The sequence below is a fragment of the Mytilus edulis genome, chromosome 12, assembly GCF_963676685.1.
Source record: "Mytilus edulis chromosome 12, xbMytEdul2.2, whole genome shotgun sequence".
NCBI lineage: Eukaryota > Metazoa > Mollusca > Bivalvia > Mytilida > Mytilidae > Mytilus > Mytilus edulis.
Window position 1 is genome coordinate 697469 of NC_092355.1, and position 18168 is coordinate 715636.

At 31.8% G+C, this 18168-nt stretch overlaps 2 protein-coding genes across 3 annotated transcripts in view; both read right to left on the minus strand.

Annotated features, from left to right (window-relative positions):
* The window catches only part of LOC139499378 (uncharacterized), a 262354-nt gene that overhangs the window by 191277 nt on the left and 52909 nt on the right, over positions 1–18168 (minus strand). The window lies entirely within an intron of this gene.
* Positions 9258–9944, minus strand: LOC139499305 (ankyrin repeat domain-containing protein 29-like). The gene has a single exon (XM_071287973.1). It carries the CDS (start codon positions 9942–9944, stop codon positions 9258–9260), a length of 687 nt encoding a protein of 228 aa, XP_071144074.1.

The following is an 18168-nucleotide window of genomic DNA, read 5'->3' on the forward strand; positions in this document are numbered from 1 at the left end:
CACATGTCATTAACAATCACTGAAAGAACAAGAATTTAAAAGTAAACATTTCAACAGCCCTTGCATGTTTTGTCACATGTCATTAATAATCACTGAAAGAACAAGAATTTAAAAATTAACATTTCAATATCCCTTTTATGTTTTGTCACATGTCATTAACAATCAGTGAAAGAACAAGAATTTAAAAGTAAACATTTCAACATCCCTTGTATGTTTTGTCACATATCATTAACAACAACTGAAAGAACAAGAATTTAAAAGTAAACATTTCAATATCCATTTTATGTTTTACCACATGTCATTAACAATCACTGAAAGACAAAGAATTTAAAAGAAAACATTTCAACATCCCTTGTATGTTTGTCACATGTCATTAATAATCACTGAAAGAACAAGAATTTAAAAATTAACATTTCAATATCCCTTTTATGTTTTGTCACATGTCATTAACAATCAGTGAAAGAACAAGAATTTAAAAGTAAACATTTCAACATCCCTTGTATGTTTTATTACATGTCATTAACAATTACTGAAAGAACAAGAATTTAAAAGTAAACATTTCAATATCCCTTGTATGTTTTGTCACATGTTATTAACAACAACTGAAAGAACAAGAATTTAAAAGTAAACATTTCAACATCCCTTGTATGTTTTGTCACATGTTATTAACAATTACTGAAAGAACAAGAATTTAAAAGTAAACATTTCAACATCCCTTGTATGTTTGTCACATGTCATTAACACTCACTGAAAGAACAAGAATTTAAAAGTAAACATTTCCACATCTCTTGTATGTTTTGTCACATGTCATTAACAATCAGTGAAAGAACAAGAATTTAAAAGTAAACATTTCAACAGCCCTTGTATGTTTTGTCACATGTCATTAACAATCACTGAAAGAACAAGAATTTAAAAGTAAACATTTCAACAGCCCTTGCATGTTTTGTCACATGTCATTAATAATCACTGAAAGAACAAGAATTTAAAAATTAACATTTCAATATCCCTTTTATGTTTTGTCACATGTCATTAACAATCACGGAAAGAACAAAAATTTAAAGTAAACATTTCAACATCCCTTATATGTTTTGTCACATGTCATTAAAAATCAGTGAAAGAACAAGAATTTAAAAGTAAACATTTCAACATCCCTTGTATGTTTTGTCACTTGTCATTAACAATCAGTGAAAGAACAAGGATTTAAAAGTAAACATTTCAACATCCCTTGTATGTTTTGTCACATGTCATTAACAACAACTGAAAGAACAAGAACTTAAAAGTAAACATTTCAACATCCCTTGTATGTTTTGTAACATGTCATTAACAACAACTGAAAGAACAAGAATTTAAAAGTAAACATTTCAATATCCATTTTATGTTTTACCACATGTCATTAACAATCACTGAAAGAACAAGAATTTAAAAGAAAACATTTCAACATCCCTTGTATGTTTGTCACATGTCATTAATAATCACTGAAAGAACAAGAATTTAAAAATTAACATTTCAATATCCCTTTTATGTTTTATCACATGTCATTAACAATCAGTGAAAGAACAAGAATTTAAAAGTAAACATTTCAACATCCCTTGTATGTTTTGTCACATGTCATTAATAATCACTGAAAGAACAAGAATTTAAAAATTAACATTTCAACAGCCCTTGCATGTTTTGTCACATGTCATTAACAACAACTGAAAGAACAAGAATTTAAAAGTAAACATTTCAACATCCCTTGTATGTTTTGTCACATGTCATAAACAATCACTGAAAGAACAAGAATTTAAAAGTAAACATTTCAACATCCCTTGTATGCTTTGTCACATGTCATTAATAATCACTGAAAGAACAAGAATTTAAAAATTAACATTTCAACAGCCCTTGCATGTTTTGTCACATGTCATTAACAACAACTGAAAGAACAAGAATTTAAAAGTAAACATTTCAACATCCCTTGTATGTTTTGTCACATGTCATTAACAACAACTGAAAGAACAAGAATTTAAAAATTAACATTTCAACAGCCCTTGCATGTTTTGTCACATGTCATTAACAACAACTGAAAGAACAAGAATTTAAAAGTAAACATTTCAACAGCCCTTGTATGTTTTGTCACATGTCATTAACAACAGCTGAAAGAACAAGAATTTAAAAATTAACATTTCAACAGCCCTTGCATGTTTTGTCACATGTCATTAACAACAACTGAAAGAACAAGAATTTAAAAGTAAACATTTCAACATCCCTTGTATGTTTTGTCACATGTCATTAACAACAACTGAAAGAACAAGAATTTAAAAGTAAACATTTCAACAGCCCTTGCATGTTTTGTCACATGTCATTAACAACAACTGAAAGAACAAGAATTTAAAAGTAAACATTTCAACAGCCCTTGTATGTTTTGTCACATGTCATTAACAACAACTGAAAGAACAAGAATTTAAAAGTAAACATTTCAACATCCCTTGTATGTTTTGTCACATGTCATTAACAATTACTGAAAGAACAAGAATTTAAAAGTAAACATTTCAACATCCCTTGCATGTTTTGTCACATGTCATTAACAACAACTGAAAGAACAAGAATTTAAAAGTAAATATTTCAACATCCCTTGTATGTTTTGTCACATGTCATTAATAGTCAGTGAAAGAACAAGAATTTAAAAGTCAACATTTCAACATTCCTTGTATGTTTTGTCACATGTCATTAACAATTACTGAAAGAACAAGAATTTAAAAGTACACATTTCAACATCCCTTGTATGTTTTGTCACATGTCATTAACAATCACTGAAAGAACAAGAATTTAAAGTAAACATTTCAACATCCCTTATATGTTTGTCATATGTCATTAATAATCACGGAAAGAACAAAAATTTAAAGTAAACCTTTCAACATCCCTTGTATGTTTGTCACATGTAATTAAGAATTAATTAAAGAACAAGAATTTATAAGTAAACATGTTAGTCGCATGTCATTAAAAAGTACTGAAAAACAAGTATTCAAAAGTAAACTTTTTAACATTGTATATGTGTCGCAGGTCATTAAGCATTAATGAAAGAACAAGAATTTAAAAGTAAACATTTCAACATCCGTTGTATGTTTTTTCACATGTTATGAACAATTACCGAAAGAACAAGACTTTAAAAGTAAACATTTCAACATCCCTTGTATGTTTTGTCACATGTCATTAACAATCACTGAAAGAACAAGATTTTAAAAGTAAACATTTCAACATCCCTTGTATGTTTTGTCACATGTCATTAACAATTACTGAAAATACAAGAATTTAAAAGTAAATATTTTAACATCCCTTGTATGTTTTGTCACATGTCATAAACAATTACTGAAAATACAAGAATTTAAAAGTAAACATTTCAACATCCCTTGTATGTTTTGTCACATGTCATAAACAATTACTGAAAGAACAAGAATTTAAAAGTAAATATTTTAATATCCCTTGTATGTTTTGTCACATGTCATTAACAATTACTGAAAATACAAGAATTTAAAAGTAAATATTTTAACATCCCTTGTATGTTTTGTCACATGTCATAAACAATTACTGAAAGAACAAGAATTTAAAAGTAAGCATTTTAACATCCCTTGTATGTTTTGTCACATGTCATTAACAATTACTGAAAGATCAAGAATTTAAAAGTAAATATTTCAACATCCCTTGTATGTTTTGTCACATGTCATTAACAATCAGTGAAAGAACAAGAATTTAAAAGTAAACATTTCAACATCCCTTATATGTTTTGTCACATGTCATTAACAATCACTAAAAGAACAAGAATTTAAAAGTAACATTTCAACATCCCTTGTATATTTTATTACACGTTCTTAACAACAACTGAAAGAACAAGAATTTAAAAGAAACAATACAATATCCCTTGTATGTTTTGTCACATGTCATTAACAATTACTGAGAGAACAAGAATCTTAAAGTAAACATTTCAACATCCCTTGTATGTTTTGTCACATGTCATTAACAATTACTGAGAGAACAAGAATCTTAAAGTAAACATTTCAACATCCCTTGTATGTTTTGTCACATGTCATTAACAATTACTGAGAGAACAAGAATCTTAAAGTAAACATTTCAACATCCCTTGTATGTTTTGTCACATGTCATAAACAATCACTGAAAGAATAAGAATTGAAAAGTAAACATTTCAACAGCCCTTGCATGTTTTGTCACATGTCATAAACAATCACTGAAAGAACAAGAATTTAAAAGAAAACATTTCAACATCCCTTGTATGTTTTGTCACATGTCATTAACAATTACTGAAAGATCAAGAATTTAAAAGTAAACATTTCAACATCCCTTGTATGTTTTGTCACATGTCATTAACAATTACTGAAAGAACAAGAATTTAAAAGTAAACATTTCAACAGCCCTTGCATGTTTTGTCACATGTCATTAACAATTACTCAAAAAACAAGAATTTAAAAGTAAACATTTCAACATCCCTTATATGTTTTGTCACATGTTATTAACAATCACTGAAAGAACAAGAATTTAAAAGTAAACATTTCAACATCCCTTGTATGTTTTGTCACATGTCATTAACAACAACTGAAAGAACAATAATTTAAAAGTAAATATTTCAACATCCCTTATATGTTTTGTCACATGTTATTAACAATCACTGAAAGAACAAGAATTTAAAAGTAAACATTTCAACATCCCTTGTATGTTTTGTCACATGTCATTAACAACAACTGAAAGAACAAGAATTTAAAAGTAAACATTTCAACAGCCCTTGTATGTTTTGTCACATGTCATTAACAATCAGTGAAAGAACAAGAATTTAAAAGTAAACATTTCAACATCCCTTATATGTTTTGTCACATGTCATTAACAATCACTAAAAGAACAAGAATTTAAAAGTAACATTTCAACATCCCTTGTATATTTTATTACATGTTCTTAACAACAACTGAAAGAACAAGAATTTAAAAGTAACATTTCAATATCCCTTGTATGTTTTGTCACATGTCATTAACAATTACTGAGAGAACAAGAATCTTAAAGTAAACATTTCAACATCCCTTGTATGTTTTGTCACATGTCATTAACAATTACTGAAAGAACAAGAATTTAAAAGTAAACATTTCAACAGCCCTTGTATGTTTTGTCACATGTCATAAACAATCACTGAAAGAATAAGAATTGAAAAGTAAACATTTCAACAGCCCTTGCATGTTTTGTCACATGTCATAAACAATCACTGAAAGAATAAGAATTGAAAAGTAAACATTTCAACATCCCTTGTATGTTTTGTCACATGTCATTAACAATTACTGAAAGAACAAGAATTTAAAAGTAAACATTTCAACAGCCCTTGCATGTTTTGTCACATGTCATTAACAATTACTCAAAAAACAAGAATTTAAAAGTAACATTTCAACATCCCTTGTATGTTTTGTCACATGTCATAAACAATCACTGAAAGAATAAGAATTGAAAAGTAAACATTTCAACATCCCTTGTATGTTTTGTCACATGTCATTAACAATTACTGAAAGAAAAAGAATTTAAAAGTAAACATGTCAACAGCCCTTGTATGTTTGTCACATGTCATTAACAACAACTGAAAGAACAAGAATTTAAAAGTTAACATTTCAACATCCCTTGTATGTTTTATTACATGTTCTTAACAACAACTGAAAGAACAAGAATTTAAAAGTACACATTTCAATATCCCTTGTATGTTTTGTCACATGTCATTAACAATCACTGAAAGAACAAGAATTTAAAAGTAAACATTTCAACATCCCTTGTATGTTTTGTCACATGTCATTAACAACAACTGAAAGAACAAGAATTTAAAAGTAAACATTTCAACATCCCTTGTATGTTTTGTCACATGTCATAAACAATCACTGAAAGAATAAGAATTGAAAAGTAAACATTTCAACATCCCTTGTATGTTTGTCACATGTCATTAACACTCACTGAAAAAACAAGAATTGAAAAGTAAACATTTCAACATCCCTTGTATGTTTTATTACATGTTCTTAACAACAACTGAAAGAACAAGAATTTAAAAGTAACATTTCAATATCCCTTGTATGTTTTGTCACATGTCATTTACAATTACTGAGAGAACAAGAATCTTAAAGTAAACATTTCAACATCCCTTGTATGTTTTGTCACATGTCATTAACAATCACTGAAAGAACAAGAATTTAAAAGAAAACATTTCAACATCCCTTGCATGTTTTGTCACATGTCATAAACAATTACTGAAAGAACAAGAATTTAAAAGTAAACATTTCAACATCCCTTGTATGTTTTGTCACATGTCATTAACAATTACTGAAAGAACAAGAATTTAAAAGTTAACATTTCAACATCCCTTGTATGTTTTGTCACATGTCATAAACAATCACTGAAAGAATAAGAATTGAAAAGTAAACATTTCAACAGCCCTTGCATGTTTTGTCACATGTCATAAACAATCACTGAAAGAATAAGAATTGAAAAGTAAACATTTCAACATCCCTTGTATGTTTTGTCACATGTCATTAACAACAACTGAAAGAACAAGAATTTAAAAGTAAACATTTCAACATCCCTTGTATGTTTTGTCACATGTCATTAACAACAACTGAAAGAACAAGAATTTAAAAGTAAACATTTCAACAGCCCTTGCATGTTTTGTCACATGTCATTAACAATTACTCAAAAAACAAGAATTTAAAAGTAACATTTCAACATCCCTTGTATGTTTTGTCACATGTCATAAACAATCACTAAAAGAATAAGAATTGAAAAGTAAACATTTCAACATCCCTTGTATGTTTTATTACATGTTCTTAACAACAACTGAAAGAACAAGAATTTAAAAGTACACATTTCAACATCCCTTGTATGTTTTGTCACATGTCATTAACAACAACTGAAAGAACAAGAATTTAAAAGTAAACATTTCAACAGCCCTTGCATGTTTTGTCACATGTCATTAACAATTACTGAAAGAACAAGAATTTAAAAGTAAACATTTCAACATCCCTTGTATGTTTTGTCACATGTCATAAACAATCACTGAAAGAATAAGAATTTAAAAGTAAACATTTCAACATCCCTTGTATGTTTTGTCACATGTCATTAACAACAACTGAAAGAACAAGAATTTAAAAGAAAACATTTCAACAGCCCTTGTATGTTTGTCACATGTCATTAATAATCACTGAAAGAACAAGAATTTAAAAGTAAACATTTCAACATCTCTTGTATGTTTTGTCACATGTCATTAACAATCCTTGAAAGAACAAGAATTTAAAAGTAAACATTTCAACATCCCTTGTATGTTTTGTCACATGTCATTAACAATTACTGAAAGAACAAGAATTGAAAAGTAAACATTTCAACATCCCTTGTATGTTTTGTCACATGTTATTAACAAACACTGACAGAACAAGAATTTAAAAGAAACATTTCAACATCCCTTGTATGTTTTGTCACATGTCATTAACAAACACTGACAGAACAAGAATTTAAAAGTAAACATTTCAACATCCCTTGTATGTTTTATCACATGTCATTAACAAACACTGACAGAACAAGAATTTAAAAGTAAACATTTCAACATCCCTTGTATGTTTTGTCACATGTCATTAACAAACACTGACAGAACAAGAATCTAAAAGTAAACATTTCAACATCCCTTGTATGTTTTGTCACATGTCATTAACAACAACTGAAAGAACAATAATTTAAAAGAAAACATTTGAACATCCCTTGTATGTTTGTCACATGTCATTAATAATCACTGAAAGAACAAGAATTTAAAAGTAAACATTTCAACATCCGTTGTATGTTTTGTCACATGCCATTAACAATCACTGAAAGAACAATAATTTAAAGTAAACATTTCAACATCCCTTGTATGTTTTGTCACATGTCATTAACAATTACTCAAAAAACAAGAATTTAAAAGTAACATTTCAACATCCCTTGTATGTTTTATTACATGTTCTTAACAACAACTGAAAGAACAAGAATTTAAAAGAAAACATTTCAACATCCCTTGTATGTTTGTCACATGTCATAAACAATCACTGAAAGAACAAGAATTTAAAAGTACACATTTCAACATCCCTTGCATGTTTTGTCACAGGTCATTAACAATCACTGAAAGAACAAGAATTTAAAAGTAACATTTCAACATCCATTGTATGTTTTGTCACATGTCATTAATAATCAGTGAAAGAACAAGAATTTAAAAGTAAACATTTCAACAGCCCTTGTATGTTTGTCACATGTCATTAACAATCAGTGAAAGAACAAGAATTTAAAAGTAACATTTCAACATCCATTGTATGTTTTGTCACATGTCATTAATAATCAGTGAAAGAACAAGAATTTAAAAGTAAACATTTCAACAGCCCTTGTATGTTTGTCACATGTCATTAACAATCACTGAAAGAACAAGAATTTAAAAGTAAACATTTCAACAGCCCTTGTATGTTTGTCACATGTCGTTAACAATCACTGAAAGAACAAGAATTTAAAAGTAAACATTTCAACATCCCTTGTATGTTTTGTCACATGTCATTAACAATCACTGAAAGAACAAGAATTTAAAAGTAAACATTTCAACATCCCTTGTATGTTTTGTCACATGTTATTAACAATTACTGAAAGAACAAGAATTTTAAAGTAAACATTTCAACATCCCTTGTATGTTTTGTCACATGTCATAAACAATCACTGAAAGAATAAGAATTGAAAAGTAAACATTTCAACATCCCTTGTATGTTTTATTACATGTTCTTAACAACAACTGAAAGAACAAGAATTTAAAAGTAAACATTTCCACATCCCTTGTATGTTTTATTACATGTCATTAACAATCACTGAAAGAACAAGAATTTAAAAGTAAACATTTCAACAGCCCTTGTATGTTTTGTCACATGTCATAAACAATCACTGAAAGAATAAGAATTTAAAAGTAAACATTTCAACATCCCTTGTATGTTTTGTCACATGTCATTAACAACAACTGAAAGAACAAGGATTTAAAAGTAAACATTTCAACATCCCTTGTATGTTTTGTCACATGTCATAAACAACAACTGAAAGAACAAGAATTTAAAAGTAAACATTTCAATATCCCTTGCATGTTTTGTCACATGTTATTAACAATTACTGAAAGAACAAGAATTTAAAAGTTAACATTTCAACATTCCTTGTATGTCTTTTTTTACATGTGATAAGGAACCACTGACACAGAACATGAGTTAACATGAGGAAAGTTTTTCCTTCTTCTTGTTTTTTGTTAACATCATTATTATAGATGTATGTCCATTTTCGGTTGCAATCTTCAGAGGGAATTCCCCATCAAGTCTACATATCTGTGTATCTGCTCCCTTATCTAATAATACATTTACAATATCCTCATGTCCTACTTCACATGCAAAAAATAATGGTGTTGTTCCATCTTCTTTTGTTATATTAATGTTGGCATTGTGGTCCAGAAGAAAATTGACTGTATCTATCCTACCCATAAAACACGCAATGTGTAATGGAGAACAACCAGCCTCTATATCAAAGACATAATATACCGACTTCGTACTGACATAAACTGTTACATGTGGTGATGCATTCTCCATTAGATAATCAAAACAACCCTGTTTTTCTTCTTCTAATGTTTTTGATGGATGGTCTTTAATTGTATCTATTATATACTGTTTACTATAGGCACATATATTACAGTCAGCATTGTTCTCTAACAGTAACTGTGCTATCTCTAGGTTTATGTTCAGTGCACTGAAAATTAAAGCACTACTTCCATCATAGGTCTGTGCATCAACGTTTGGTTTATGTTTCATTAACACATGTGCTATACTGATGTTGTTACTAGTACTTGCCGTGATCAGTGGTGTAAAGCCATCATTGTTACATAGATCAACATTGAACATTGGCATCCTTCTCTAACAGTAACTTTACTATATCAGTATGTCCTTCTTTACTTGCTATATTTAGAGGACTCCCTCCATCATTGTCACATAGATCAACATTAGGATTCTTCTCTAACAGTAACTTTACTATATCAGTATTTCCTTTATTACTTGATGCTTTTAGAGGATTCCATCCATCATTGTCACATAGATCAACATTGACATCCTTCTCTAACAGTAACTTTACTTCATCAGTATGTCATTCTGACTTGCCATGTACAGAGCACTACAGCCACCCTTGTTACATAGATCAACGTTGGCATCCTTCTCTAACAGTAACTTTACTATTTCAGTATGCCCATTAATACTTGCTGTATTCAGAGGACTCCAGTCACCCTTGTTACATAGATCAACATTGGCATCCTTCTCTAACAATAATTTTACTATATGAGTATGTCCTTCTTTACTTGCTGTATTTAGAGGACTCCATCCATCATTGTCACATAGATCAACATTAGGATTCTTCTCTAACAGTAACTTTACTATATCAGTATGTCCTTCATTACATGCTATATTTAGAGGACTCCAGCCATCCTTGTTACATAGTTCAACATTGACATCCTTCTCTAACAGTAACTTTACTATTTCAGTATGTCCTTCATTACTTGCTGAATTCAGAGGACTCTAGCCATCATTGTTACATATATCAACATTGACATCCTTCTCTAACAGTAACTTTACTATTTCAGTATGTCCTTCATAACTTGCTGAATTCAAAGGACTTGAGCCATCCTTGTTACATATATCAACATTCGCATCCTTCTCTAACAGTAACTTTACTATTTCAGTATGTCCTTCATTACTTGCTGTATACAGAGGACTCCAGCCATCCTTGTTACATAGATCAACATTACGAGTGTTCTCTAACAGTTACTTAACTATATCAGTATGTCCTTTATCACTTGCTGTATACAGAGGACTCCAACCATCCTTGTTACATAAATCAACATTGGTATCCTTCTCTAACAGTAACTTTACTATTTCAGTATGTCCTTTATTACTTGCTGTATTCAGAGGACTCCAGCCATCCGTGTTACATAGATCAACATTGGCATCCTTTTCTAACAGTAACTTTACTATTTCAGTATGTCCTTCATTACTTGCTGTATACAGAGGACTCCAGCCTTCCTTGTTACATAGATCAACATTACGATTGTTCTCTAACAGTAACTTAACTATATCAGTATGTCCTTCATTACTTGCTGTATACAGAGGACTCCAACCATCCGCGTTACATAGATCAACATTGGCATCCTTCTCTAACAGTAACTTTACTATTTCAGTATGTCCTTCATAACTTGCTATATTCAGAGGACTCAAGCCATCCGTGTTACATAGATCAACATTGGCACCCTTCTCTAGCAGTAACTTTACTACATCAGTATGTCCTTCATAACTTGTTGTATTCAGAGGACTCAAGCCATTATTGGTACATAGATCAACATTGGCATCCTTCTCTAACAGTAACTTTACTATTTCAGTATGTCCTTCATGACTTGCTGTATACAGAGGACTATAGCCATCATTGGTACATAGATCAACATTAGGATCCTTCTCTAACAGTAACTTTACTACATCAGTATGTCCTTTATAACTTGCTGAATTCAGAGGACTCCAGCCATCATTGTTACATAGATCAACATTGACATCCTTCTCTAACAGTAACTTGACTATTTCAGAATGTCCGTTATCAATTGCTGAATTCAGAGCACTACAGCCACCCTTGTTACATAGATCAACGTTGGCATCCTTCTCTAACAGTAACTTTACTATTTCAGTATGCCCATTAATACTTGCTGTATTCAGAGGACTCCAGTCACCCTTGTTACATAGATCAACATTGGCATCCTTCTCTAACAGTAACTTTACTATTTCAGTATGTCCTTCATGACTTGCTGTATACAGAGGACTCAAGCCATCATTGGTACATTGTTCAACATTAGGATCCTTCTCTAACAGTAACTTTACTACATCAGTATGTCCTTTATAACTTGCTGAATTCAGAGGACTCCAGCCATCATTGTTACATGGATCAACATTGACATCCTTCTCTAACAGTAACTTGACTATTTCAGAATGTCCGTTATCACTTGCTGAATTCAGAGGACTCCAGCCATCCGTATTACATAGATCAACATTGGCATCCTTCTCTAACAGTAACTTTACTATATCAGTATGTCCGTTATCACTTGCTGTATACAGAGGACTCCAACCATCCTTGTTACATAAATGAACATTGGCATCCTTCTCTAACAGTAACTTTACTATTTCAGTATGTCCTTCATTACTTGCTGTATACAGAGGACTCCAGCCATCCTTGTTACATAGATCAACATTACGATTGTTCTCTAACAGTAACTTAACTATATCAGTATGTCCTTTATCACTTGCTGTATACAGTGGACTCCAACCATCCTTGTTACATAAATCAACATTGGCATCCTTCTCTAGCAGTAACTTGACTATTTCAGAATGTCCGTTATCACTTGCTGAATTCAGAGGACTCCAGCCATCCGTATTACATAGATCAACATTGGCATCCTTCTCTAACAGTAACTTTACTATATCAGTATGTCCGTTATCACTTGCTGTATACAGAGGACTCAAGCCATCATTGGTACATAGATCAATATTAGGATCCTTCTCTAACAGTAACTTTACTACATCAGTATGTCCTTTATAACTTGCTGAATTCAGAGGACTCCAGCCATCATTGTTACATAGATCAACATTGACATCCTTCTCTATCAGTAACTTGACTATTTCAGAATGTCCGTTATCACTTGCTGTATACAGAGGACTCCAACCATCCTTGTTACATAAATCAACATTGGCATCCTTCTCTAGCAGTAACATTACTTTTTCAGTATGTCCTTTATAACTTGCTGTATACAGAGGACTCCAACCATCCTTGTTACATAGATTAACATTGGCACCCTTCTCTAGCAGTAACATTACTACATCAGTATGTCCTTCATAACTTGTTGTATTCAGAGGACTCAAGCCATCATTGGTACATAGATCAACATTGGCATCCTTCTCTAACAGTAACTTTACTATTTTAGTATGTCCTTCATGACTTGCTGTATACAGAGGACTCCAGCCATCCTTGTTACATAGATCAACATTGGCATCCTTCTCTAGCAGTAACTTTACTACATCAGTATGTCCTTCATAACTTGTTGTATTCAGAGGACTCCAGCCATCCTTGTTACATAGATCAACATTGGCATCCTTCTCTAACAGTAACTTTACTATATCAGTATGTCCTCTATCACTTGCCATGTACAAAGGACTAAATCCATCCGTCTCGCATATATCAACATTAGGATCTTTCTTTAACAGTAACTTTACTATTTCAGTATTTCCTCTCTTAATTGCTGTTTTCAGAGGACTCCAGCCGTCCTTGTTACATAGATCAACAATGGCATCCTTCTCTAACAGCAACTTTACTATTTCAGTATGTCCTTCATGACTTGCTGTTTTCAGAGGACTCCAGCCGTCCCTGTTACATAGATCAACATTTACATCCTTCTCTAACAGTAACTTTACTAGATCAGTATGTCCTTCATTACTTGCTGTATTCAGAGGACTCCAGCCATCCTTGTCACATAGATCAACATTAAGATTTTTCTCTAACAGTAATTTTACTATATCAGTATGTCCTTCATGAATTGCCTTGAACAGAGGACTACAGCCATTCTTGTAACATAGATTAACATTAGAATTTTTCTCTAACAGTAACTTTAGAATATAAGTATGTCCTTCCTGACTTGCTTGGTACAGAGGACTACGGCCATCTTTGTCACATAGATCAACATTAGAATCCTTCTCTAACAGTAACTTTACTATATCAGTATGTCCTTTCTGACTTGCCCGGTACAGAGGACTACGGCCATGATTGTCACATAGATCTATATTAGGATCATTCTCTAACAGTAATTTTACTATATCAGTATGTCCTTCCTGACTTGCTATGAACATAGGACTCCAGCCATCCTTGTCACAGAGATTAACATTAGTTTTCTTCTCTAACAGTAACTTTAATATATCAGTATGTCCTTCATGACTTGCTATGAACATAGGAGTCCACCCATCCTTGTTAAATATATCAACAATAGGATTCTTCTCTAACAGTAACTTTAATATATCAGTATGTCCTTCCTGACTTGCCATGAACAGAGGACTACAGCCATTGTTGTTACATAGATCAACATTAGGATCCATCTTTAACAGTAACTTAACTATATCAGTATGTCCATCCCTACTTGCCAGGTACAAAGGACTACAGCCATCATTGTCACATAGATCAACATTAGGATCCTTCTCTAACAGTAACTTTACTATATCAGTATGTCCTTTCTGACTTGCCACATACAGAGGACTACGGCAATTTTTGTCACATAAATCAACATTAGGATCCTTCTCTAACAGTAACTTTACTATATCAGTATGTCCTTCATGACTTGCTATGAATAGAGGACTCCAGCCATCCTTGTTACATAGATCAACATCAGGATTCTTCTCTAGCAGTAATTTTTCTATATATGTATGTCCTTCCTGACTTGCCCGGTACAGAGGACTACGGCCATCTTTGTCACATAGATCAACATTAGGATCCTTCTCTAACAGTAACTTTACTATATCAGTATGTCCTTCCTGGCTTGCTATGAACAAAGGAGTCCACCCATCCTTGTCACATAGATTCACATTAGGATTCTTCTCTAACAGTAATTTTACTATATCAGTATGTCCTTCCTGACTTGCTATGAAAATAGGACTCCAACCATCCTTGTTACATATATCAACAATAGGATTCTTCTCTAACAGTAACTTTACTGTATCAATATGTCCTTCCTGACTGGCCATGAACAGTCCTGTGGTCCCATCTTCTCTACACTGATGCACATTCACACCATTATGTAACACCCACTGTACTATCTCAGTATAACCATAATAACAAGTTAGTACCAGTGGAGTAGAACCTGATCCATGATGCTCTTTTGGTAACAGTGTATCCTTGGTGTTGGCTAATGATACTTGTTGTGGTTTGTCCTGTTGTTTTAAGTGCTGTAATAGCTGTTGTCTAAATGATGATTCTTTCATATTGTTGTTCATGAATATAACTCTCACCTTTCCTGCTGACCAGTCAACTATAAACCTTTTTAAATATGATTCCAAATAAGCATCAGGTATTTCTATAATGAAGTCTATTTTACTGTTCTGGCAATCTGGTGACTTCCTCCAAATAAAACGTCCATGTACTAAATCACTATCCCCGTGGTCTATCAAACAATCAATCATTTTCTGACCATAGTAATGAGCGAGGAAGTCAAACAGTTTATCATGTAGAGTTTTATAAATACCATTTTGTTTACATATGAAGGTACCTTCTAGGCTGTCAAGTGCTTTCTTTAGTTTTGCCTTTGGTATACTGTTTAACTCACAAGCCTCACATATGTCATTCATGATCTGTCGTTGTTCATCTGTCATTTTACCCTGGAACCATTTCGCATTTAGTTGATTATTAAAGAGAACGCATAAAGCAAGACTACATATTTTATAGTTTCCTTCATCACCATGCTCACTTAACCTATCTAGCTCAATTTTATAGACACCAAAAGGATTTTTGAAATATTCTTTGACATCTACACCTTCTTTTTCGTGATATAAGGAACATAATAGTGGGAAACAATCACATTTAAAAGACAAATTATCAATATCTGTCATGCTTGTACCAAAATAGGTTTTTGCTATATTTGTTTTCTCAACAGATGTAAGACATAACTTATCTGATATTAAGTTACATTCACATAATTTAAAAGGTAACAATATATTAAACTTATCATCTTTATAGACTTGTAACCTACAAGCTACAATAATCTTACAACATTTGTCTGCAATAATTGTGTCAATCACAGGTAAAAGTTGTTTCCAGTTCTCAATTTGTTGTTGATTCGCATTGAAATTTCCACACATATCATCTATAATGAAGACTGTATGTTTACCAGGCTGATAATAAGTTTTAATGTCGGCTGGTAATTCCACTGGTATTATGTTGTATCCTTCTTTTTTCAAAACAAGTGCTGTGTGTCTGGAAATAAACGATTTTCCAACTCCTGACGGGGCAGTTAATGTCAAGCAACTGTTGTGCTTTAAATGTTCCATGACGTAATCACTGGCTCTTGTAGAAACAAACATCTTATCTTTCATTTCCCAGTTTTCTATTTGTTTTGTTATCAGTTCTGAAAAATATATCAAGTGTAGCTATTTAAAAACTAAAAACAAATTCATAATCAACAGCTATAAATTAGTTAAATATTAACGTATGGTGTAAGTTGTTTCACAATTTTTTTTATATCTCAAATCCTTTCATAAAGTATTATACATGCTATACAGTATTAGTTGTACTCAATAATGAAGGAGTGTTTCACATTTCGTCATCTCAAATCCTTTCATAACTTACTATACATCATATACAGTATCGGTAATACTCAATGTTGAAGGAGTTGTCACATTTCGTCTTCTCAAAACCTTTCATAACTTACTATACATGCTATACAGTATCGGAAGTACTTAATGGTGAGGGAGTTGTTTCACATTTCGCCATCTCAAGATCTTTCATAACTTACTATACATGCTATACAGTATCGGAAGTACTTAATGTTGAAGGAGTTGTTTCACATTTTGTCATCTCAAAACCTTTTATAACTTATTATACATGCTATACAGTATCGGTAGTACTCAATGTTGAAGGAGTTGTTTCACATTTCGTCACCTCAAAACCTTTCATAACTTACTATACATGCTATACAGTATCGGTAGTACTTTATGTTGAAGGAGTTGAATCCCATTTCGTCATTTCAAAACCTTTCATAACTTACTATACATGATATACAGTATCGGTAGTACTTAATGTTGAAGGAGTTGTTTCACATTTCGTCAGCTCAAAACCTTTCATAATTTACTACACATGCTATACAGTATCGGTAGTACTTAATATGGAAGGAGTTGATTCCCATTTCGTCATTTCAAAACCTTTCATAACTTACTTTACATGCTATACAGTGTCAGTAGTACTCAATGTTGGAGGAGTTGTTTCACATTTCGTCATCTCAAAACCTTTTATAACTTACTATACATGCTATACAGTATCGGTAGTACTTAATGTTGAAGGAGTTGATTCCAATTTCGGCATTTCAAAACCTTTCATAACTTACTATACATGCTATACAGTATCGGTAGTACTCAATGTTGAAGGATGAACTGTGAATACCTCCTGGTCCTTTTTTCATGTTTGTAGATATTTACCTCACCGGCCATCATATCACATCTGCTTTTTTTTGATACAATCTAAATTGAAAATACCCCCTCAACATATATACTTTTTTTTGTTGATTTTGTTATAAGTAGATTAAAAGCAAACTGAATTTTATTGTTATATGTGATCTACAATCTGCCGGTACCTGTATACTGGCATTGCACATGATCATGTTTTTACTGAATGTTTATGACGTCTTTACACCAAATCCATCGGATATTGGGTGTGTAGTTGTTGATTAATTAGGCTGCGATGCATGATGTTATTTTGATAACTATTGGATTTGAACTAGTTTCCAGTTGCTGCGAGTACTCTCAGATATGCACTAAGTGTCTTGTTGTTGGGATTTAAAAGAACCCAGCCACATCTTCTCTGTATTTTCGTCATTAGATGTATTGCTATTTGTATCCATCTGATGAGTTAAAGCCTTTTCTATTATTAAGGGGGATAATTCTTAAACAGTTTAAGCGACACCATCAACATTCAACCTCGATTTGTATTTTGTTGTAATAAGCATTGTGAATAAGTTTCATAACATTTTATTGAGGCAAACTCAAGTAAGAGAAAGGAAACGAACAATTCCGCTTTTTTTTATTTGTAAAGGGGCATAACTCTAGAACAATTAAAGTGACGCCATCAACATTCAAAATTAATCTGTTTTTTCATAATATTTGTTTGAGGTAAAGTAAAATTAGTGAACGGAAACCAATTATGGGGCGTACAAACGGACAAGGATACAATTTAATGCCCCTTCAGCTATGACGAAGGAAAAAAAAAGTTTTGGCCAGGACAATGTTGTTTTATTTTGCCTACTGGGTCAATTTTAACATTTTCCTTATGATAGATAGTAATTTTTCCTCAATTTCTCAG

What these genes read in the sequence shown, in the direction of transcription:
- LOC139499305 (XM_071287973.1), bottom strand. Translation starts at nt 9,944, where the DNA reads ATGCCAATGTTCAATGTTGATCTATGTAACAATGATGGCTTTACACCA.